This window comes from Podarcis gaigeae (genome assembly GCF_964106915.1).
Source record: "Podarcis gaigeae genome assembly, chromosome: 2".
In the NCBI taxonomy this organism is placed as follows: domain Eukaryota; kingdom Metazoa; phylum Chordata; class Lepidosauria; order Squamata; family Lacertidae; genus Podarcis; species Podarcis gaigeae.
In genome coordinates, this window is record NC_139679.1 from 118,086,605 (window position 1) to 118,111,448 (window position 24,844).

At 47.8% G+C, this 24,844-nt stretch overlaps 2 protein-coding genes and 1 pseudogene across 3 annotated transcripts in view; 1 reads left to right on the forward strand and 2 right to left on the reverse strand.

Moving 5' to 3' along the window:
• The window catches only part of LOC310837236 (uncharacterized protein), a 501,393-nt gene that overhangs the window by 367,387 nt on the left and 109,162 nt on the right, over positions 1-24,844 (reverse strand). The window lies entirely within an intron of this gene.
• Positions 1,401-24,150, forward strand: LOC310837204 (uncharacterized protein). The gene is made up of 12 exons (XM_083723290.1): positions 1,401-1,419; positions 1,507-1,607; positions 4,627-4,828; positions 6,027-6,171; positions 7,793-8,211; positions 9,002-9,128; positions 10,169-10,282; positions 11,453-11,620; positions 15,962-18,160; positions 19,801-19,853; positions 21,168-21,241; positions 23,831-24,150. Exons 2-11 carry the CDS (start codon positions 1,537-1,539, stop codon positions 21,210-21,212), a joined length of 3,543 nt encoding a protein of 1,180 aa, XP_083579416.1. The 5' UTR covers positions 1,401-1,419; positions 1,507-1,536; the 3' UTR covers positions 21,213-21,241; positions 23,831-24,150.
• On the reverse strand, positions 11,763-13,188 carry LOC310837888 (CD82 antigen pseudogene; annotated as a pseudogene). Its single transcript has one exon. The product of its transcript is annotated as a CD82 antigen pseudogene (transcript).

Consider the following 24,844-nt stretch of genomic DNA (forward strand, 5'->3'; position numbering starts at 1 on the left):
AACCATAATGTGGTGGTTATGGTTTGGTAGGGAGAAGAGAGCAGAAGGGGAGAAACAGCAACTCCGAGGGGTTAAAGGGTGGGAAGGCGTCAGAAAGAAGAGAAAAGGCGAAATTGTGGTTTGACGGTGTGGGTTAAAAACGTTGAAACTTAATAAAATAGAATTGGGGCGGGGGGAACTGGATTGGGAATTAGGGACATAGGAAAGTGCCTTGAACGCAAGCGCTGTGGCCCTTATAGCTCAGTACTGTTCATACTGGGATGTCAAGAGTCGTTTATTGTTGTTGCCAGGATTGCTTTGTTGTTGTTGTTAATGATTTAGAACTGGTCCGTGGACCCCCAGGGGGTCTGCATAACTCACCCAGGAGTCTGTGAGCAGCATTCACATAACAAAAACGACCATAGAAGTGTCAACATTTTCAAATTTAGGGGTCTGTGGCTGGGCTTTTGAAAAACAGGGGGTCCACAGTACTTCACATAGGAATGGTCTTTCAGTGGTTCCCAATTAGATGAGTTACAGCCCCATCAGACAGGCCTTTGAAATGTAATACATTCAAATCTTTCATAAATGTGGTGGAAGGGAGGTTAGATGGCCATGTATGATTTGGTTGAGATTCCTGCATTGCAACTTTTTGCAGCTGTTGTTAAAGTTGCAAAAGGAGAGAGCAATGGAGAAATCTCTGAAAGAACAATGGGATATCAGCTCAGGCGTGATGGAGAACAACAACAACCAGGAAAAGATAGACAAAGCATTTTACAAGGACAGGAAAAAATAACATGGACATAATAATTGCCACAAACAGGAAGAACAAGGATATAGATTGAGTTCCTCATTTATAGTTTTATAAATCATTTAATGTGTCAGCCCGAATAGAAGTTATTAATATTGCAGTTGTTGTAGAAGGGATTATTATTTTGACTGGGATGTAATTGAAATTAATAAGATTTTGGAACTCACAAATAAAGAAAATCATCAAACCGTCAATTCTAGCACACGGGAGGCCACCTAAATTATATAATTTGGTATTTGAACAATTGGTATTAGTAATTGTATTATAATTTGGTATTAGGGTATTATTGGATTGAAATGGAAAATTAATAAAAAATATGATATAAAAAAGAGATTCCTGCATTGCAGGAGGTTAGACTAGATGACCCTGGGGGGTTGTGTGTGTGTGTGTGTGAACACACGCCAAAGTAAAGTTGGGTGCCTTTTGCATGTACTGCAAGCTGTACAATAAATGTACCTGGCACACATCTGTGGGGAGGGAATTCCTTCTGGCACATCTGTGGGGAGCAGCCCTCTGTAGGGGCTGCTACAGAGAAAGCCCTCTCTTGGGCTGCCTCCCTCCCCCAGGAATGAGGGTGGCAAAACTACCAAGACCCCCCCGCCTCCCCGCTGATCTTAACCCCTGAGAAAGTGTGTAAGAGAAGTGACAATCTTTCAGATTCCTCTTGTATACTGTGCTCCATGCTGTTAACCACTCTCTACCGTTATCCCTTACAGTTTTCGGCCAGCGGCTACATCTCTGCCATCATGGTGAAATCATGTTGTGCAATAAACTGCAACAACAAATTTTTGCTGGGCAACAATATCTCATTTCACAGGTAAGGTGCCCTTAGGCTTGAACTCAATTTTCTCCATACTTGGTACATTCCCTGCATATCGAAAGCTAGCAAATAATGGAGGATGTGCAGTGAGTGATGTGGTCTGATCTGGTCTGATCTGGCAGGCCCTTCTAACAATTTTTATCAAAGAGGATAGTTTATAATTATGGCTTCCTCCTGACGTACTAAGCAAGGAATCTTTAAATACATGTATGTTATTAACTAAAGCGGGAAACGTTCTATCATGTGAGCATTGAAATTATGTGAGCACCCGACCTGCAGTCAGTCTGAAATGGCACTGTCTGCATACAGCTTTGACTGCAAGCTCATTTCCCCCCATTGCTGAGCTGCCATCTCCACTCTGTGGTACCCCTCCACCGGCCCTGGTGATGTTCTGCTGCTCATCAGTTGCACTTCAGGAGAGAGCCAGGGCATAAGAAGAGTGCTGGGGACCACCTTCAGAGACTTGGCGGGCTGGATTAAGCCCACAAACTGGTAGTTCTCCATCCCCAAACTAAATCTGTAATCAACACGTTGATGCTGGCGTTGCACGGAGAGGTATCTTTTCTTAGAAGCCAGCCAGTGTTCCTGCTTCCTTGCTCCTCTGTCCCCCTCCATCAACATCTGTGGCCCCATCTGCACTATAACTTTAAAGCAATATCATACCTAGGACCCACGTACCTATGGGACCGCTTCTGGTATGCCCTGCGGAGGACCTTAAGGTCCACAAATGACAACACTTTGGAGATCCCAAGTCACAAGGTGGTTAGATTGGTCTCAACTAGGGCCAGGGCCTTTTCAGTACTGGCCCCGACTTGGTGGAACGCTCTGTCACATGGGACTTGACATCTTTCTGCAGGGCCTGCAAGACAGAGCTGTTCCGCCTGGCCTTTGGTTTAGACTCAGTCTGACCCTTATGTTTCACTCCCCTTATGGTTTTGATCTATGGGCTATTATTAAAATGATGCTGCATTTTAAATTGCATTTTAACCTGTATTTTAAATTGCCCCCCCAATATGTTTTTATTGTAATTTTACTGGTGTTAGCCACCCTGAGACCGGCTCTGGCCAGGGAGGGCGTGGTAGAAATAATAATAATAATATAATAATAATAATAATAATAATAATAATAATAATAATAATAATAATAATTCCACTCTAAACAGTCTGTTGGAGCACTTGGCCACAGTCAGGAAACAGCTCCAAATGTGAGAGGCCTGAGCAAGTTCACTTTGCACCAGCAAAAGGGGAAAATAGACGGCAAATTTCAGTCAGCGGCTTCATTTACTGGCAGGCTTGAGCATACACAGTTACACATGTTTGCAGAGTCTCTGGCTAGAGCACTGGGGGGGGGGGTACTCCTTTAGATGGAGAATTGGCATCTGGACTGCACAGCAAAACTCACAGCAAAGTACAGATCCAGGTTGCAGGTTCATATTTAGCTCCAAGCACAGAACACAACCCAGAGCCCAGCAGCAGCGAGCAGGTAGGTATCATACAGCAGAGATATTGTGCAGCAGATAGAATTTGCTGGTCTAGTTCCTCTTATATAGGCAGGACAATCACATTCTGGCCAGTTGCCAGTTGCTGATACAGATTGGCCAGGTATAAGCAATCAGCAGTCTTGGACTTAAAACCAGCTGCAAGCAATCAGCACTTACATTTTTCCTGGGCGAGAGTAAACCTCCTTCAACACAGTCATGGTTTCTCCCAAAGAATTCTGGGAGCTGTAGTTTGTTAAGAGTGCGGAGAGTTCTTAGGAGAACCCCCTATGCTCCTCACAGAACTATTAATTTCCAGAGTTCCCTGGGGAGAGGGATTGGCTGTCAAACCCCTCTAGTGATTATAGCTCTGTGAGGGAGAATGTGCTAAACTATATGGACCAAGGGTCTGACTAAAGGTCAGGCAGTACTTGCCGGGATAGCTCAGTTGGTTAGAGTGTGGTGCTAATAACACCAAGGTTGCAGGTTCAATCCCCATGTGGGCCAGTTGCGTATTCCTGCATGGCAGGGAGTTGGTCTAGAATATGATCGTGCGGTCCCTTCCATCTCTCTGATTCTATCTAGTTATAGCCGTGTGTGTTTGTTTCATAGTTATGAGCACAGCTTCTGGGTATCTGTGAGGAGAGGAGTTTGGGACTTTTAATCCATTTGTGCTTTGTGCCTCTGCTGCCTGTGAACACATTGTATGAAATGGAACATGAGTGCAGTATTTAATTGCCATATATATATATATATATATATGCAGGTTTTGGTGTCCTCGGGTGTCTTCCCGTGTAAAAGTTGGGGTGTCTAGGCGACGTTTCGACGTCGCCTAGACACCCCAACTTTTACACGGGAAGACACCCGAGGACACCAAAACCTGCATTCCTGTACCCGTGAAAATCTACGAAAGCATATATATATATATATATATATATATATATATATATATGCATTTCCTCCATAACACGCACAGACATTTCCCCTTACTTTCTAGGAGGAAAGAAGTGAGTGTTATGGTGCAAAAAATACGGTATATGTATATACACACACACCCGTATTTTTCGCTCTATAACACACACCCGACCATAACACGCACATAGTTTTTAGAGGAGGAAAATCCGTAGGCATGCCACCCGTAGGCATTTCCTCCATAACACGCACAGACATTTCCCCAAACTTTGTAGGAAGAAAAAAGAGAGTGTTATGGTGCAAAAAATACGGGGTGTGTGTGTGCATATATGTGTGTCTGTACATACATACACACAGTGGATGCTCGGGTTGCGAACGTGATCCTTGCGGGATGCGCGTTCGCAACCCACAGTGTTCGCAACCCGCGTCTGTGCACACACGGGTTGCGATTCAGCGTTTCTGCGCATGCGCAAAGCTCGATTTAGCGCTTCTGCGCATGCGCGACCGCTGAAACCCAGAAGTAACCCGTTCTGGTACTTCCGGGTTTCGGCGGTCCGTAACCCGAAAATACACAACCTGAAGCGGCTGTAACCCGAGGTATGACTGTATATCACCTACTTGTCATAGGTTTCCTCTGGGGAAAAAAGATCTGTTGAAAAAGTGGGTTTGGAACATCCGCCGCAAGAACTTCACTCCCACGCGGCACCATGTGATCTGCTCGGAACATTTTTGCGAGACGGACTACCTTGAAAACGTAGCTTCCGGGAGGCGGTACTTAAAGCCTGAAGCGATTCCGACAATGTTTAACATACCCGAGCGGCTGAAGAAGGTAAATCTCACCGTCCTCCCATCAATCTCGTGGACGGACGCCTTTGCTATACAGTATGATTGTGCCCTACACGAGGGTCTGGCTCAGAGTGTTCTACGTGTATGCAGAAATTTGTGTACTCGAACCCTTGGAGCCGTCCCTTCGCAAGTATACCAGTTTCCCTGTAGCTGGCTTGCTGAAAGGGCCTCACTGCCCCAAGGAACTCAGAGCCTCTCAAAATAGCATATTTTGCTTTTTGTTGCACCTGGAGTCGCTGGCAAGAGCAGCCTCACCACACAGGAACCCTTTCCCCCTTAGAGAGAAGAATATTTGCCTCTTTGTCTTCCTTGGGGAGCAAAGTGCTCTCTGCGCTCTGACTCCAGATGCCCTGGGATGCTCTTGTGAGATCTCGTGGGAGCACCTTAGACCCAGCGTGTAGACTAACTGACTTCCATAGCTGGAGGTGGGATGCCTCTGAATACCACTTGCTGGAATCACAATTAGGGAGTGTGACTGCGTGCATGCTCTAGTTACCTCCCGCTTGGTTACCTCCCGCTTGGACTACTGCAATGTGCTCTACATGGGGCTACCTTTAAAGGTGACCCGGAAACGACAATTAATCCAGAATGCGGCAGCTGGACTGGTGACTGGGAGCGGCCGCCGAGACCACATAACACCGGTCTTGAAAGACCTACATTGGCTCCCAGTACATTTCCGAGCACAATTCAAAGTGTTGGTGCTGACCTTTAAAGCGCTAAAGGGCCTCAGTCCTGTATACCTGAAGGAGCGTCTCCACCCCCATCGTTCAGCCTGAGGTCCAGCTCCGAGGGCCTTCTGGTGGTTCCCTCCCTGCGAGATGTGAGGTTACAGGGAACCAGGCCTTTTAGGTAATGGAACCAGGCCTTTTAGGTAAAGAAGACCTTTTAGGTAATGGCGCCCGCCCTATGGAATGCTCTCCCATCAGATGTCAAGGAAATAAACAACTATTTGACTTTTAGAAGACACCTGAAGGCAGTCCTGTTTAGGGAAGTTTTAAATATTTGATGTTTTATCTTGTTTTTAATATTATGTTGGGAGCTGCCCAGTGTGGCTGGGGAAACCCAGCCAGATGGACAGGGTATAAATTTATTATTATTATTATTATTATTATTATTATTATTATTATTATTATACCATAGGCCAATGGTAGGCCACTGTTCAAAGTTTCATTTTCACACAGGGCGGTAAAAAGAGGCGGCCCCACGTCCGCCGTGATCCTCCACCAAGCCGTCAGCTGAAAACCAAGGAGAGCGATGCAGAAGTGCCTTCCCCTGGGAGCGATGTTGTGGGGCTGGAGCACTCCTACTCTCTCCCAGCCAGTCCAGGTAGGTCAGCTACTAAACTTCACAAAAGGCGCTGCTGGAATACAGCTTTCTGTAAAAAGAGACCGAGCGTATGAGTTTGTGGAATGCTCTCTCTCGGGAGGTTCGGCTGGTGCCTTTATTATATATCTTTAGGCACCTGGCAAAAATGTTCCTCTTTAGCCAGGCCTTTGGCTGGCGCCCTTTTAAAATGTGTTTGGGGTGTGTGTGTTATTGGATTATGTATTTTGTGGTTTTATCTTGTGGTTTTATTTTGTGAACCACCCTGAGACCTGCAGATAAATTGTGGCAATGTTAAGGATAATAGGAGAGGATACAGTGATTAAATATTATCACTCACGCTAGTGAGTCATGTAGCAGAGCAGATTCCCCTCAATTCAGCAGGAAGCAAATTTGCAGATTCGTTTCAATCCCTTTAGTTAAGCAATCCAATCTGGCTTGCCCAAATGGATTAATCCTGGTGTCCCCTTTTATACCTCTTTAAAGAATAAAGACACAAGAGAGCCAGTGTAATGTAGTGGTTAAGAGCGGTAGATTCCTAATCTGGAGAACCGGGTTCGCTTCCCTGCTCCTCCACATGCAGCTGCTGGGTGACCTTGGGCCAGTCACACTTCTCTGAAGTCTCTCAGCCCCACTCACCTCACAGAGTGTTTGTTGTGGGGGAGGAAGGGAAAGGAGAATGTTGGCCGCTTTGAGACTCCTTCGGGTAGTGATAAAGCCGGATATCAAATCCAAACACTTCTTCTTCTGTCCTTAACAGTAACAAGAAGTTTACTCGCATTCAGTTCACAGTATGATCCCTGAAGGCAGGCTTTAGCTAGTAGTTACATAACAAAGTGTGAGTTTATCCCATATGGGGATTGAGCCCATGTGCTGCTGGCCGAGAGCCAGCAGACAGCAAAATACATCAAGAGAAGAAAATGGCTGCAGGAGAGCAGGTTGGCAGCAAGAGGACGATGGCTGCGTGACTCGGCTCTTTTATGGGGTCAGCCAGGGTCACGCCCATCTCCCTGTTCACATGCAGGGGGAGAATGCTGCAGACCAGTGGAACAGGAAGTTATGCTGGCTGGAGTAACACCCCGCCCCCCCGCATGTGTTCACTCTAGGAAAACAATGAATGTTGTATTTGACTGCTCCAATGGATTAGTAAAGGTAAAGGGACCCCTGACCATTAGGTCCAGTCGTGAACGACTCTGGAATTGCGGCACTCATCTTGCTTTATTGGCCGAGGGAGCTGGCGTACAGCTTCCGGGTCATGTGGCCAGCATGACTGAGCCTCTTCTGGCGAACCAGATCAGTGCACAGAAACGCCGTTAACCTTCCTGCCGGAGCAGTACCTATTTATCTACTTGCACTTTGATGTGCTTTCGAACTGCTAGGTGGACAGGAGCTGGGACCGAGCAACGGGAGCTCACCCCGTCTTGGGGATTCGAACTACCAATCTTCTGATTGGCAAGTCCTAGGCTCTGTGATTTAACCCACAGCGCCAATGGATTACATCCTGCATAAATAAAAATATTTTATTATTGAGCAGCATAATTTATAGTTTGCTATTGAGCCAAGTGAATTGACCATCAAATGCCCCCATCCTGGTATTCACCTCTTGTCCTTAAAAAACTGTTAGCCCGGGATCTCCGCTTGGCATCTGTGCGGGAGCACGGCCTGACTGACCCCACGGCAAGAAAAGGCCCTCGCTTCCTCCAGCCCAGGCCTTGGAGGGAATGCAGGGAGAGGACATGGCAGAACATCTCAGAGGAGCCCGTCGACAACTCGGACGCCCATCGCCAACGTTTCCGCCAGTTCCACTACGAGGAGGTCCAAGGGCCCCGAGAGCTTTGCGACCGGCTCTGGGACCTTTGCCACCAATGGCTGAAGCCCGGGAAGCACACCAAACTGCAGATTCTGGAGCTGGTCATCCTGGAGCAGTTCCTGGCCATCCTGCCCCGGGAGATGCAGGACTACGTCAAGGAAGAGCAACCAGCAAACTGTGATAGTGCCGTGATCCTTGCCGAGGATTTCCTGAAGAGAGGGCAAGGGGAAGAGGTGAGTTCATTTCCCCTATGGCGGATCCAGGCCACTGAGACTGGTTGCACAAGCTGATATCATAGAGTTCCAATGAGAGTGGCCATCTCTAAGGGAAAGAAGCTGGGTGTTGAGCCTAGACTCAGGCAGAGCTGCAACAGGGAAGCTCTTGTGTGGGTGATATGTGTACTGGTGTGCCCTGTTTGGGTTATTCCTTCAGAGAAGCTGAGTACAGCTGGCTTAAATCGGTCCTGTTATCTCTTTCTGTCAAGGTCATGCTGACTATAATAATAAGGCCAGAAGGAGCCTGGGTCTCACGCTTTCTCTTTCTATCTCTTTTCCTCCTGGTGTGGTGTTTGGTATATAGATAGTGTTAAGGTTTTAGTCATATTATAAGTTATTTTAAGTTTAAGTGGTCTGCTGCAACTGGATTTCTTATGGACAGTGCCAATCCTGAATGTATTGGATTTCTGACCGCTCTGCTACCGCTGGTCTTTTTTTGGGAATCCTGCAACGTATAGCTAACTGCGCTGTGTGAAGACGCCTCTCCTTTTGTCTGTCTTCATGCTGTGAAATTATGCATGGAGCGGAGAAAGAAACATTTTTCTTTCTCGTGATATTAGAACCCACAGGCATCCCACAGAGCTGAATGTTGGTAGCTTGTGGATAAAGTCCTCTTGCACACAGCATAGTTACCCTGTGGAACTCCCTCCCACTGGAGGCAGTGATGGCTTTCAAAGAGGATTAGGCAAATTCATGGAGGGTAAGGCTAGCAAGCAGCTTGCCCCTCAGTACCTTTTCCTGTTTTTAGGTGCGGAGGCCGCTGGCCGAGATGGCGGCCAATCTCCCGAAGTCTGAGAAGGCTCCCTCGGAGGTGCGGCGTTCGCTGCGGGTCAGGAGGCCCACCAGGAAGGGAGATGGAAGTTATGCTTTGCTGGGTAACAATTCTTTGTGCTTCCCTTGTGGTGGGTGAAGGGGGAAATCTAGCCCTCCAGCTGTTGCTGGACTCCCGCCATACATTGACATTGCTTGCAAAGGCTGATGGGAGTTGTAGTTCTGCAGGGCCAAAGGTTCCTCCCTCTTGTTCCTATGACATGTCTTTTCTCTCGCCTCCTCTTCCCCTCTTCCATTGCCTGCCTGATATACTGAGGGCTGCTGTCACAAGACTCTAGTCCTGTGTGAGGGGCAATTCTTATCCCCAGCCTGTCACAAAAAAAGAATCTCTTTTTGTTTAGAAGTAGGAGGACTGGGCTGTTACTTTATCTATAAAGGGAGAGACCATAGCGCAGTGGCATGCAGAAAAACCCAGGTTCAACCTCCCCAATGGTGTCTCCAGGTACGGCTGGGAGAGACCCCAGTCTGTAATTCTGGGCAGCTGCTGCCAGTCAGTGTGGACACTTCTAAACTAGATGTGCCAGTGGACTCCTAACTAAAACAGTGCAGACAGAATCTAAAATGGAGGTATTTTTAGGACACCGTAGCCACCTATGGAAGGCAACCAGTGCTATTTTTCTAGAACACCTTGAACACCTCCTTTGTTCTCTTGAACCTCGGTTTTTGCGCATCTCGGAAGCCCAAACGATTCGGAACCTGAACACCGAAAATCCAGAAGTAATAGCTTCTGTTTTCGAACGCGCCTCAGAAGTCAAATGGCTTCCGCTGCATGTTTTTCTATTTTTTTCATTTGATTTTGCCGACTGCCCATTGATCCTCAGTTTTTGAACATTTCAGAAGTCAAACAGTCATCCGGAACGGATTACGTTCGAAAACCAAGGTTCTGCTGTAACGGCAATGGCGGCCACCTGAGAGGTGCTGGAACTGAGTTCCGGAAAGTTCCGGCTGAAAAATAAAAAGCCCTGAAGCAAACCATATATGGCACCCTTTGCCCATTGGTTTCTTAGGTGATTTCTTGAGAGAGAGTTTTTCCCTTCTTCCTTAGAATTCATTTCCCCCGTCTCTGTCTGTCTTGATCCTCCAGAAGATGAGCCTGCGAGCGACAACAACCAGGCAGAGATCATTCAAGCCGAAGTCCCTGCATCTGAAGAAGTAGTGTCTCAGGAGGAAGTTTCCTCCATGACTGAGGCTACTGAAAGTGGGTACTCATTAAATATGGCGTTTGTTTAATAGAAGCAATCTCTCTCGAGAACGGATCTGGAGCCACTGTTTGTCATACTGCCCTGAGTAAAGGTAGCGCGCTTAGATCTGGGTCTTGTCTCTAGGCCTGAGCCTGCCAGGGTTTCGAAGGGATTAAGAATGTAAGACCAGCACTCATATTTTACATCATGGAAGGAAAGCAGGGAGTAACCAAGAGAGGAATTCTCAGAAGTGCGCTGAGCGTGATTTATTTGACCTTTGCTTATTTATTTATTTTTATTCCCCCGCTCCCGTTATTTTATTTTGACAAAGTCATAATCATAAATAAATGAGAATAAAAATGTGCCCCCCACCCCCAAGACCATTCTATTGGAACCATCCAACCTCCCAAAATTTCAGCACCTCCTGCGGTGGTTTGGCTCCTTTCCGTTTTAACAATACAAATTCTACAAACACCCTCCATATCTCTTCAAAATCATTTCTCCTGGCATATTCCCCGTCTTACCTTAATGGCACATGTTAATTTATCGTTAATAGCTATATCCCACACCTCTTTATACCATTCTTCCATTGTATATTCCGCTTGCCCCTTCCACTTCCTAGCTATCATAATTTGTGCAGCTGTCAATAAATTTGTGAGCAAGTCCTTTATGGCCTGCGAACCTTCCACCCCATCGTAAATTGATAATGATGCTACCTCTGGGCTTTTGGTCGGCTTTAACCCAGTGATTTCTGTTATCTCCTTAAGCACCCTTTGGCAGAAAAATTGTACTTATTTACACCCCCACCACATGTGAACAGAATTCCCTGTTTCCTGGCATTCCCTCCAACATAACACGGAATATTCCTTGTTTATTTGATTTAATCTAACTATATCAGATTAAATCAGGTCAGACAATTGCTTATTTATTAGTATTATTTTAAATATAATTAGGTTCATTTTCATTCTTAGTAGTGTTTGATGTTTTATTGTGTTTTTTAATATTCTATTGGGAGCCACCCAAAGTGTTGATTTTCTGAGCAGATACCCATTCTAGAGCCTCTTACAATCACAAAGCAACTTCAACGTTAATCGGAAATGGTGTGTATTTGGCTGTATCCCTTGTACCCCCATTTCTCCACAGCAGTTTTCAGGCTCCATTTCCGCCCTCCTCTCTCATCCTTATAGTTGTGCCGGTGAGCGATGGGTGGCAGAGCGACAATGAAGGGGAGCTGTGTGGGGCATCGCGCGAAGGAAGCGAGAGCACAGAGATGGAGGAGAACTCCAGGGGTCTGGGAAGAACAAAGAGGCGACAGGGATCTGAGGGACCTGAGAAGGGGAAGAAGAAACTGGCAGGTAGTCTCTTATTTCTACTCACTTAGTTATTTTTGCTACCCCGCTCTTCATCCTGAGGTCCCAGGGTAAATCACAATGATGTAAAATGCTGTTCCTAGCATTCGTCTGATTGGTGTCCAAAAGACTGAGCGCTAAGCAAAAATAAGTATTTTACTTTTTTAATCTTTTTTTTACCGAAGTAGTGAAATATTGCAAACATTTGCCGCAAACAGGTTCAGTAGATCTGAGGAAGCGAAGGCAAGGGAGGCGAATTAGAGTAAGGGTTCTCTTGTTTGACAGTGAAAGGGAGAGAGATAGCACTCCCAGTGGCCAAAAGTCCCCCAAATTACCCCAAATTGGGTAAGACACAAGGTTTATTTACACATAGCTATGGTAACAGAGAGCTGCAGAGGAGGCGCATTCAGAGACTTGCCAAGACAGGCCCAGAAGTGGACTAAAAATAAAATATGGAAGAGATTTGCCCGAGTCTGTGTCGGCATCAAAAGTGGCCATTGCCCCTTGGCCACTTCTGGTGAATTCTCCTCAGAGTGCTTTGCTCTTGCAGAGGCAAACGGACAGCACCATTCCCAACACCTCGGTCAGAGAGACGGCTGCGCAGACCCCCGTGATGACTTCGTTGTTCTCTTGAAACCATTTACGGGCGGAGACCACGCAGCCCGTCTTCCTCACCGGCCAGCTGTCAAAGGCGGCGGACGGAGCAGCCAGAGGGCAGAAGCCTTTCGCTGCCTCCGAGCTGGTGGCGTTGACGCCGCAGGAGCAAGGGTAGCGTGTGTAATTTCTGTCCTGGAGGAAGAGGTTCAGCTTCCAGTTTTCCGGCCCGATCCATCCGCAGCAAGACATCTTGGTTTGGAAATAGTCCCAGGCCAGCATGGCGGACTTGTTGGTTTCGTGCCTCAGGTCGTAGTACCGGATGAGGTGGAGGACAAAGGTGGGCGTTTTTTCCTTCATGGCCTTCGCACGGTGGTAGATGAGCAAGAAGGTGATGGCCTGGGCTGCCAGGAGCAGGAGCAGGCCGAGGAAGTACAGCCCCAAGAAACAGCGGCTCCCGCTGAAGGCCCCCACGCAACCCAGGAACCCCATCACCATGGTGACGGCCCCGACGCCAATCAGGGTGTAAGGCACGATGTGCATAGTGGACGTCGAGATCTGCAGGATGGTGATGAAGTTTCTCTTGTCAAACAAGAGCCATAGTCCAGAGCCCATCAGCATGGCCCCCAGGACAAAGAAGAGGTGGTTGAAGAAGAAGAGGCTGTAAGCAGTGGCTTTCTGACAGATGGGCTTCATCTTCTCACAGACGCAGCTTCCTTCTGTTTCGGAACTCAGAACCTCCAGGACAGACACACAAACACACAGTCCAACAGGCTTGGATGAGCCACAGAACAAGTGCCTTAGAGCACCTGGGCTCACAGCTTTTTTTATTATCATCTGGTCGCCTTTGAGTTCTGCACCCCAACCCCTCTTGTTTTTTAACACCTGCCACTTCATTTATGTGGTCTTTTCCCCCTCTCCCCTTCCCCTTTCTGGAAGTGGAGCGCTCAGAAGTGGCCTTCCTCCCCCTGTCGTCTGACGTGGTACATTCCATTTGATTTCCTCACTTCTAACCTGATGGCCACTGGTCAGGGATGATGGGAGCGGAAAATTCAGCAACATCTGGAGGGCCATGTTGTTGTTTAGTCGTGTCCGACTCTTTGTGACCCCCTGGACCAGAGCACGCCAGGCACTCCTGTCTTGCACTGCCTCTCGCAGTTTGGTCAAACTCATGCTGGCAGCTTCAAGAACACTGTCCAACCATCTCGTCCTCTGTCGTCCCCTTCTCCTTGTGCCCTCCATCTTTCCCAACATCAGGGTCTTTTCCAGGGAGTCCTCTCTTCTCATGAGGTGGCCCAAGTATTGGAGCCTCAGCTTCAGGATCTGCCCTTCCAGTGAGCACTCAAGGCTGATTTCCTTCAGAATGGAGAGGTTTGATCTTCTTGCAGTCCATGGGACTCTCAAGAGTCTCCTCCAGCACCATAATTCAAAAGCATCAATTCTTTGGCGATCAGCTTTCTTTATGGTCCAGCTCTTAATTCTGTGCATCACTACTGGGAAAACCATAGCTTTATATAAATCTACCCATCTCTTTGGAACAATAAAAATACAATTTTAATTTGTATTTATACCCTGCTTGTCATCAAATGGTCTTAGATGAGTTACAGAAATATAGCAATGAAAATAACTGCAATATATCAAAAGAATACTTGCCTTTGACTTTCAGGTGTCTCAATAGGCCTATGTGGTTGTTTATAATTGAGTAGCTATTCACTTTAGCAGTTGTTCTTTTAGGGTTGTGATACATCAATAATAATAGTAATAATGATGATGATGTATTATTATTATTACTATTATTATTACATTGGTACCTTAGAACTTGAATGCCTTGGCTCCTGAATAAATCGGCTCCCAAACGCCACAAACCTGGAAGCGAGTGTTCTGGTTTGCGAACGTTTTTTGGAAGCCAAACATCCAACGCCTTGGTTTTCAAAGTGTTTCGGGAGTCGAATGGACTCCCGGAACAGATTAAGTTTGACAACCAAGGTAATCCGTTCCGCGAGTCTCTTCGTCTAGCGGTTTTTTCGTCTTGCGAAGCAACCCTATTAGCGGCTTAGCGCTATTAGCGGCTTAGCGGCTATTAAAGGCTTAGCGGCTTCGCGGCTAAAAGGCTATTAGCGGCTTAGCGGCTTTGAAAAAGGGGGGGAAAGCGAAAAAAATCGCAAGACTCGCAAGACGTTTTCATCTTGCGAAGCAAGCCCATAGGGAAATTCGTCTTGCGAAGCAACTCAAAAACGGAAAACCCTTTTGTCTAGCAGGTTTTTCATCTTGCGAGGCATTCGTCTTGCGGGGCACCACTGTACTATTACTATTATTATTATTATTATTTATTATTATACCCCACTCATCTGGCTGGTTTCCCCCAGCCACTCTGGGCAGCTTACAGCATATCTTAAAACATAATAAAAACATCACACATTTGGGACAAAGCCTGTATTCAGCCCCCTTAAGCACCTTTTCCCCTGAGGCGTATGTGGTTCTCCCCCTCCTCGTTTGATCCCCACAACAACCCTTTGAGGTAGGTAAGGCTGAGAGGCAGTGACTGACCCAAGGTCACCCAATGAGCTTTATGTCTGAGTAGGGATTTGAACCCTGCTCTTCGCATACTGCCACACCATCCTGGCTTGCCAACTGTTTCATCCACTGATTTTGCTTTGCTTTGCTTTTCAATTTACGTGATTTTTATTGCACTCCCCACATTTTAATTGTGTAAACTGCTCTGGAACACAATTTCACTCTAGGGCGGCATCTAAATATTTAAGACAAGTGGCATAAACATACTGTTGCTAGTATCATATTTGACTTTAAATTTGTTTGTGAGTAGAAGCAATTTGACTTTGAAGTCAAATGCATCCTTTTTAGCTGAAGCATATACAGTGGTGCCCCGCAAGACAAATGCCTCGCAAGACGGAAAACTCGCTAGACGAAAGAGTTTTCCGTTTTGGAGGCGCTTCGCAAAACGAATTTCCTATTGGCTTGCTTCGCAAGACGAAAATGTCTTGCGAGTTCCTGCGGGGTTTTTCCCTTTCCCCCCTTTTTCTAAGCCGCTTATCCGCTTATCTGATAAGCCGATAAGCCGCTAATAGCGCTAATCCGCTAATCCGCTAATGGGCTTGCTTCGCAAGACGAAAAAACCGCTAGACGAAGAGACTCGCAGAACGGATTCTTTTCGTCTTGTGAGACACCACTGTATGTGTGTTAGAAGCGTTTCCCCTTGTGCCAGAAGGAAGAATGTCTCTTTTAAGATGGGCTTCAAAAAACAATTTCCTCTCGTGTACAGGAGAGGGAGGGAGATTCTAAAAAAAAAAAGGTGCAGATTCTCTTAAGTTTCTTGGGGGTTTCCCAAAGACCAGCCGCCGTGTGAGAACAGCCTGATGGGCCAGATGAGTCTTCGGTCTGAGCTAGCAGGCTATTTTCATGGTTTTTATGTTGCATTATCCAAGCAGAACAACACATTACACGCACGTACATACACACACACAAGGAGAAGCTATCAGTGGGCTGGGTGAAACCTCAAGGCTTTCAGAAATACAAAAAATCCCTAAGGTAGAATCCACGCTTCCAAAAAGCCCAATGAGGATTGGGGTTGGGGTTGGGGACCGGGGGACCCAGAAAATCAGATGGGAGAGGCAACGGAATGGAGTCTCATAGGAGGGGGTATGGCTGGCCGACCAGAGGAACACTCCACACTGTAATGTTTTATTGCAGGACCCATTTGTGACACTCTTCTCTCTCCTTCTCATTTTGTTCTAGCAGGCAGTGGTCAAGTGCCAGGGAATGAACAGGAGAGTCAGCTGGAAACAGCCGAGCGAGGAGGAGAAGAAACTTTGGGGACAGTCAGCGGGAAATCTCCCCAGGATCTTAAGATTGAAGGGACACCTGGAATCCTGCAGCACACAGAGCATCTGAAGGAGGTACCAGCGAAAGAGAATCCGTATAAATGCCTCTCCTGCGAGGAAAGTTTCCATAAGCGGTCTCAGCTGGTTATACACCAGAGGGGTCACGCTGGAGAGAAGCCGTACAGTTGTTCCCAGTGTGGCCAGGGTTTCTCTTCCCGCCCCGAGCTTCTCAGCCACGAGACAAGCCACACAGAAGAGAAACCATATCAGTGCTCAGACTGCGGGAAGAGCTTTCGGGAACAAGCGTACGTTGTCCAGCACAAGAGGATCCACACGGGGGAGAGGCCATATACGTGCTCCGACTGCGGGAAGAGCTTCTATCGCAGAGGGTCCCTTATTCTGCACGAGAGAATCCACACGGGAGAGAAGCTGTACAAGTGCCCGGACTGTGGGAAGAGCTTCAATCGGAAGCCGCACCTTGCCGTGCACAGGAGAATCCACACGGGGGAGAAACCCTACGAATGCTCCGACTGTGGGAAGAACTTCACTGTGAAATCTGCCCTCAACGTGCACATGAGGACCCATTCCGAAGAGAAGCCGTACCAGTGCTCCGACTGCGGGAAGAGCTTCCGCGAGAAAGGGACCCTCAACATACACAAGCAGAGCCACACGGCGGAGAAGCCGTACCAGTGCTCCGAGTGCGGAAAGTGCTTCCGCTACGCAGCATCGTTCCGGAGACACAAGAAGTCCCATTCGGTGGGACCCGTCTTGAAATCCTACGAATGCCCCGAGTGTGGGAAGAGCTTTGGCCGCAAAGATTACCTTATCACACACCGGAGAATCCACACTGGAGAGAAGCCATACATGTGCTCCGTATGCGGGAAGAGCTTCAACCACGGCGCAACCCTTGTCACGCATAAGAGGACTCACACGGGAGAGAAGCCGTACGAGTGCTCCGAGTGCGACAAAAGTTTCAAGCAGATTTCGGGCCTTATTACACACCGGAGAACCCACACGGGAGAGAAACCGTATGGATGTTCCGATTGCGGGAAATCCTTCATCCTGAAATCGTACCTTGATGTGCATAAGCGGACTCACACCGGAGAGAGACCGTATCAGTGTTCACACTGTGGGAAAGGATTCTCGTGCTCCTCTTACCTTTTAAGACATGAGAAAACCCACACCGGGGAGCGATCGCACATATGCTCTGACTGTGGCCAAAGTTTCCATTGGAAACGGTCCCTGATCATGCACATGAGGAAACATACAGGGGAGCAGAACGTACATGATTGTACCATCTGTGGCAAAAGCTTCAGCTGGTCGTCTGCTCTTAACGTACACATGAGAACCCACACTGGGGAGAAGCCATATGTCTGCTCCGAGTGCGGGAAAAGTTTCAGCGGCAAATGGATCCTCATTCAGCACAAGAGAATCCACACGGGGGAGAAGCCGTACGAATGCCCCGAGTGCGGGAAATGCTTCCACGTGAAATCCTCTCTCCTCGCACACCAGAGGACCCACACGGGGGAGAAGCCCCACGAGTGCTCCGAGTGCGGGAAGAGCTACAGCGTGAAAGCCAACTTCACCGCGCACATGCGGACTCACACGGGGGAGAAGCCGTACGAGTGCGCCGAGTGCGGGAAAAGCTTCTATAAGAAAGACCGCCTCATGACGCACCAGAGGACCCACACGGGAGAGAAGCCCTACCAGTGCTCCGAGTGCGGGAAGGGCTTCAACTGGAAAGTCGGCCTGATCAACCACATGCGGATCCACACGGGGGAGAAGCCGTACGCCTGCGCCGCGTGTGGGAAGTGTTTCCACAAGAAGGACCACCTGGCGCGCCACGAGATCATCCACACGGGAGAGAAGCCGTACACCTGCTTCGACTGCGGGAAGAGCTTCAACCAGAAAGTTGCCCTCCTCGTACACAAGAGGACCCACACGGGAGAGAAGCCCTACAAGTGCTCCGAGTGCGGGAAGAGCTTCAGCTGGAAAAAGTCCCTGATCACACACAAGGCGGCTCACACAGGAAAGAAGCCGTATCAGTGCTCAGAATGCACAGAAAGCTTTAGCCGGAGATCCCAGCTTGCCGAACATGAACAGATGCACATAGGTGAGATGGAGTGGGATGATTTGCTTCTGTAAAGGCAGGTCATTGCCCTGGGGGGAGCACCTCCTTTCCAGGTTCGACCCCAGGAATCCCTGGATTAAAAGTAGTAGTCATAATAATAATAAATTTATTATTTATACCTCGCCCGTCTGGCTGGGTTTCCCCAGCCACTCTGGGTTTCCCCAGCCACAGAATATTAAAAACACCATCAAACATTAAAAACTTCCCTAAACAGGGCTGTCTTCAGATGTCTTCTAAAAGTCAGATATTGTTCATTTCCTTGACATCTGCTGGGAGGGCGTTCCACAGGGCAGGCGCCACCACCGAGAAGGCCCTCTGCCTGGTTCCCTCTAACCTCACTTCTCGCAGTGAGGCCCTTGGAACTGGACCTCAGAGCTGGACACTCAGGCTGAATGTTGGGGTTGAGATGCTCCTTCAGGTATACTGGGCCGAGGCTGTTTAAGGCTTTAAAGGTCAGCACCAACACTTTGATTTGTGCTCAGAAACGTACTGGGAGCCAATGCAGATCTCTCAGGACTGGTGTTATGTGGTTCCGGCAGCCACTCCCAGTCACCAGTCTAGCTGCCCGCATTCTGGATTAGTTGCAGTTTCTGGGTGACCTTCAAAGGTAGCCCCACATAGAGCACATTGCAGTAGTCCAAGGGGGAGATAACTAGAGCATGATCCAGTTCCCAGGATCCTCACTCTGGTGAGACGGTCCATGGGTAGAGGGTCTCATCCTGCGTACCAGATGGAGCTGGTAGACAGCTGCCCTGGACACAGAATTGACCTGCGCCTCCATGGACGGCTGTGAGTCCAAAATGACTCCCAGGCTGCGCACCTGGTCCTTCAGGGGCACAGTTACCCCATTCAAGACCAGGGAGTGCCCCCCACCTGCCTGCCCCCTTTCTCCCCAAAACAGTACTTCTGTCTTGTCAGGATCTCTGGCAGCATGCCAAGGAACAGCCCATAGCTCAGCCTCCTCTTTAACCATCCTATATGCCCTTTTAAAATGTGGCTCTTGGGGGGGGGGGTGTTACTGAGTTGTTTTTATTTTGATTATACAGTATATTGTGGTTTTTATGTCGATCTCTGGGACGCAGGTGGCGCTGTGGGTTAAAGCCTCAGCGCCTAGGACTTGCCGATTGAAAGGTCGGCGGTTCGAATCCCTGCGGCGGGGTGCGCTCCTGCTGCTCGGTCCCAGCGCCTGCCAACCTAGCAGTTCGAAAGCACCTCCGGGTGCAAGTAGATAAATAGGGACCACTTACCAGCGGGAAGGTAAACGGCGTTTCCGTGTGCGGCTCTGGCTCGCCAGATGCAGCTTTATCACGCTGGCCACGTGACCCGGAAGTGTCTCCGGACAGCGCTGGCCCCTGGCCTCTTGAGTGAGATGGGCGCACAACCCCAGAGTCTGGCAAGACTGGCCCGTACGGGCAGGGGTACCTTTACCTTATGTCGATCTCTGCAAACCGCCCTGAGACCTCTGGGTATAGGGCGGTATATAAGTTCAATAAATAATCATCATAATCTCAGAACGTGACATGTCTACATCCTCCTCCTTGTTCCCGCACCTGCCCCTTTCGTGGTTTCCCCACTCCCCGTGAATAAAAACGCTGTAGCAGTTTATTTTTTGTACATTTCAGGCTTCATTGCCGAATCTACGGAGCTCACCGTGGAGGAAATCAGCACCGCCGTGGTAAGGAAGAGCTCTCGTTTTGCTTTGCCGAGAGAAGCTTTTAATGACAACGCATCATTATTTCCTCTATGACAGGAATCGGGGAATGACCTTTTTCATTCCTATCTGGGGAATCCCCTGGGGTCACATGACAGTGGTGGGTGGGTCCAGAGGGGGGCAGCCAATGAAATGTTACCTTTGCTCAGCCATTGAGTTTTATGCTCACTCCCTCACCTCCCTGGAGCTGTTAACAGAGTTCAAGGAGACGCTCGGAGGGGCACAAAGCTGGATCAGCAAGAAGGGGGCTTGGGGAAAATTCTAATATGGAGTGACAATTCCCAGAATTCACTAGGAAGAAGGACTGATTGTTTAGCCACCCTGGGAAATGGAGTTCTGGGAGAGGAACAGAGGGTCTCCTCAGCACCCATAACAGACTACAGTTCTCAGGATCCTTTGAGGGAAGCCATGACTGCTTAAAAGGGATGCGGGTGGCGCTGTGGGTTAAACCACAGAGCCTAGGGCTTGCCAATCAGAAGGTCGGCGGTTCGAATCCCCGCGACGGGGGGAGCGCCCGTTGCTCGGTCCCAGCTCCTGCCCACCTAGCAGTTCGAAAGGACGTCAAAGTGCAAGTAGATAAATAGGTACCGGTCTGGCAGGAAGGTAAACGACGTTTCCGTGCACTGTGCTGGTTCGCCAGAAGCGACTTAGTCATTCTGGCCACATGACCCGGAAGCTGTACGCCGGCTCCCTCGGCCAGTAAAGCGAGATGAGCGCCGCAACCCCAGAGTCGTCCACAACTGGACCTATTGGTCAGGGGTCCCTTTACCTTTACCCTTTATGACTGCTTAAAGTGGTGGACGCGGGTGGCACTGTGGTCTTAACCACTGAGCCTCTTTGGCTTGCCAATCAGAAGGTTGGCGGTTCGAATCCCCATGACAGGGTGAGCTCACATTTCTCTGTCCCAGCTCTTGCCAACCTAGCAGTTCGAAAGCAAGCCAGCACAAGTAGATAAATAGGTAAACAGCATTTCTGGCTTAACTCATAGTTTACTGTTGCACCAGAAGCAGTTTAGTCATGCTGGCCACATGACCCAGAAAGCTGTCTGTGGACAAACGCCGGCTCCCTCGGCCTGAAAGTGAGATGAGCGCCACAACCCCATAGTCGCCTTTGACTGGACTTAGCCATCCAGGTGTCCTTTACTTTTTAAAGTGGTAATGCAGATGAGAGCCTTAAACTTAAATCACACCTAAATTTGGATATGCCAAAGCTGCCTTTCCTTGGCTGGGCTGTGTAGATGACGTCTGTCTTAGTCATAACACTCTTTGATTGTTCCAGATGAGCTTGGATTGCAATGCCATTATTTTGACCACCGCTGTATAGAGCAGGAAATGTCGGGAAGCTGCACTTGGGTAAGACAAGCAACAGCCAGCGTGTTGTGGAGCCTGGAGTTTTGTGTGAGGACCAGGGAGACAAAGGATCGAATCCCTGGTCCATCCACGGAGTTTCCTGTATGACGATAGGCCAGTTCCTCCTCAGTTTATCCTCCATGTTGCAAGGATAAAAAAAGGGTGAGGAAGAGTGGAGAAGCTGCTATATCCCACCAGGAGAATGGGATAGAAGCACAGTAAATAGTAACAATTCCCAGACCCCATTAAAAAATGCTGCTTTATTACCTTGAAATCCCTCAGATATCTTAAAAACCACCTTCTCCCTTAAGAACCTGCTGGTCACCCTTGTCCAATTGACTTTATTAATAATCTCTGGAGAGATGTTTATTAGCATACTATTTAAGCAGAATAAATGTATAGAAGTAGGGTCTCCTTTTCTAATGCACCTTTGCCTCCCAAACATTCTGATTTGTTTCGACGTACAGTGGTACTTCAGTTTTCAAGTGTCTCAGAAGCCAAACGTTTCGGTTTTCGAATGCCAAAACCCGGAAGTAAATGCTTCAGTTTTCAAACCCGCCTTCCACTGCATTTTTTCCAATTTTCTCCATTGAAACTGCAGACCACCCTTTGCGCCTCCTCAGTTGTCGAAAGTTTCGGCAGCCGAACAGTCTTCCAGAATGGATTATGTTCAAAAACTGAGGTACCACTGTATTCAGAAAGAATATGCTGTTAGAAATAACAGGAATGAGATGGAAAGAACGGCAAAGCTGTAAAAACAAATAGCATCATTGAACGTCAGAGGGTTGTCTCCTGCTTACTCAGAGTAGACTGATAGAAAACAATGGACATGACTAACATAACTCCATTCATTTCCATGGGTCTGCTCTGAATGCAACTTCATAGAATTGATAGCATAATAAACAACTTGCTGTATTTTTTGCTCTATAGGACACACTTTTTCCCCTCCAAAAATTAAGGGGAAATGTGTGTGCGTCCTATGGAGTGAATGCAGGCTCCTTGGCTTCAGCGATAGCAACGCGAAGCCTCCGAAGCGCAGAGGGAGCGCTCCCTTCGTGCTCCGGAGGCTTCGCATTGCTTTCACTGAAGCCTGGAGAGTGAGAGGGGTTGGTCTTGCTCTCCAGGCTTCAGGGATAGCCCCCTGAATCCTTCGGAGCGCAGCGCAAGTTCCCTCTGCGCTCCGCAGGCTTCAGGTTCCTTTCGCTGAAGCTAGGAGAGCAAGACTCTCCTGGCTTCAGCAGAGAGGCAGAGCTGCGCAGCGCCCCTTCAGCGAAGCAGGAGGAGAAATGGAAGGGGCTCCGTTTCTCCTGCCGCTTTGCTGAAGGGGCGCTGAGCAGAGGGGGGGAGAATTCCCCCCCCCTGTTCTCCCCCTCCTATGGTCTGGTGCGTCCTATGGTCCAGTGGTGCATCCTATAGAGTGAAAAATACGGTATTCCCTTTCGTATAGTAATTATATGTTCATATATTACACTTTTTCCTTTGTATTTATAATCAACGCAATCAGGCAGTACTGTGAAATTTTGTTAAAGAAGTATAGGTACAGGTAGGTCCCGCTATCCACCCACTCACTCTTGGAAAATTCACTTATCCAAGCATAAATATTATGCCCAAACCAGCAGATTCAGATATCTGAATATCCAGATTTTGCCCACTTCTTTTCTTCCTTATGCTTTGCTGGTCAACGGCAGCCATTTTTGGGCAGAAAGCATGCAGAGAAGGAGGGAGATTAGAAAAATCAAGGAGCAGGGGAGATCGGACAAATTTGTTTTTCCTATTGTCTCTTTTTTGCTGGTTGGCTGCAGTCATTATCGGGAAGGAACCACAGAGATTGTACAAATCCCCAGTTAGAAATATTCCCATAGGAATCAATGGAAAACATGGATTTGTTATGCAAACACTCGCTTAACGAATGATTTCCAGGGAATGCAGTGTGTTCAGTAAGTGGGACCTGCGGGTATATAGATCGTGCACTCAGGTCAACAGTGCAGTCCCTGGCTTGTGTCTCCAATGGCACAAATGATTTTGGGAGTTATAGTTGGCTAAGGGTTGTTAGATCCCTATTCCCCTTACAGAGCTACAGTTCCCAGATTTCCCTGTGAATAGGGATTGTCAAATAATAGTCCTCTGAGGAGTCTCCTAACAAACTTCTGCACCCTTAACAAACTACAGCTCCCAGAATACTTTGGGGTGAAGCCATGGCTATTTAAAATATCATGTTGCTTTATATGCATGGTATGGAGGTGGCCAAAACATAGTTATATACCGTATATAAAATACAGAATAAGTTATGCAAGTTAAGACCATGTTACATGATAATTTATACAAGACTCAAAAGCTTTGACTGGGACAGAAATTAGATTTCCTAAATGCATAAATCTGTGTTTTATTTTGGTTTTTTAAATAAAAATGGCATTCACATAGCTGTGGACATTAATCTACATTAATCTGTTTTAGGAACAGGCATTTTATTACTTGTGGAAAGGATCCTTGCAAATATTTTCATGCCCTGATATTAGGAAGATGTATTTGTATATATTCTCTCTCTCTCTTAGCAAATCGTTGTGATGCTCTTTTGTTTTCTTTCCCATGCAGGATTCTGGAAGCTAGCCAGTTTGCTGAACCTGATTTTTTTTTTAAAAAAAGAAAGAGCTTTTTTTTTTACAGCAGAGTATCTTTAACCTTCTCGCGAGTTCTGTGCGGAAACTCAATCCCTTTTCAGGGCTTGTTTATCTTGCAACTGCTTCAGAATTATTGAATTCTCTCCCAAGATCATCTCCTCCCTCTCTCTCAATCCTTCTGGTCGTTGAAGTTCCCATCTGGCTTTTAATCCATGTCAGCACTATATAAAAACCCTTGTCTTCGCTTGCATTTTCCGAAGGATATAGCTCTGAATAAAACTCTTTAGAATCAAATGAGTGCATTGCATCTTCTGGCTTCCATGTTTGGTTCTGCCTTGCCCAGTCTGTGCTTGAGCCAGAGATTTCTACGAGTTTATACATGCCACCTGCCTTTTAAACCTCTGGCTCTGGGAGTAAAAAGCGGCCCTCCAGACCCTTCTCTTCGGCCCTCTGAACTTTCCCCGACCACCCACCCCACAAGCAGTGTCCCCAGGCTCTGTGACCTTGAATGGTGTTTTGTTTCTTTGCCTGGATGTAATATGGCCTTGGAACGCAGGTGGCACTGTGGTCTAAACCACAGAGCCTCTTGGGCTTGCTGATCAGAAGGTCGGCGGTTCGAATTCCTGCGACGAGGTGAGCTCCCGTTGCTCGGTCCCTGCTCCTGCCAATTTGATGTGCTTTCGAACTGCTAAAGTGCAAGTAGATAAATAGGTACCGCTCCAGCGGGAAGGTAAACGGAGTTTCCGTGCGCTGTTCTGGTTCGCCAGAAGTGGCTTAGTCATGCTGGCCACATGACCCGGAAGTTGTAAACCAGCTCCCTCAGCCAATAAAGCGAGATGAGTGCTGCAACCCCAGAGTCGGCCACGACTGGGCCTAATGGTCAGGGGTCCCTTTACCTTTTAATATGGCCTTAAACTCTATGATTAATGTGTCTCTCTTGTTGAGATGGAGCACAGAGGGGTGTAGAAACTAAATCTGTATGTTGCTC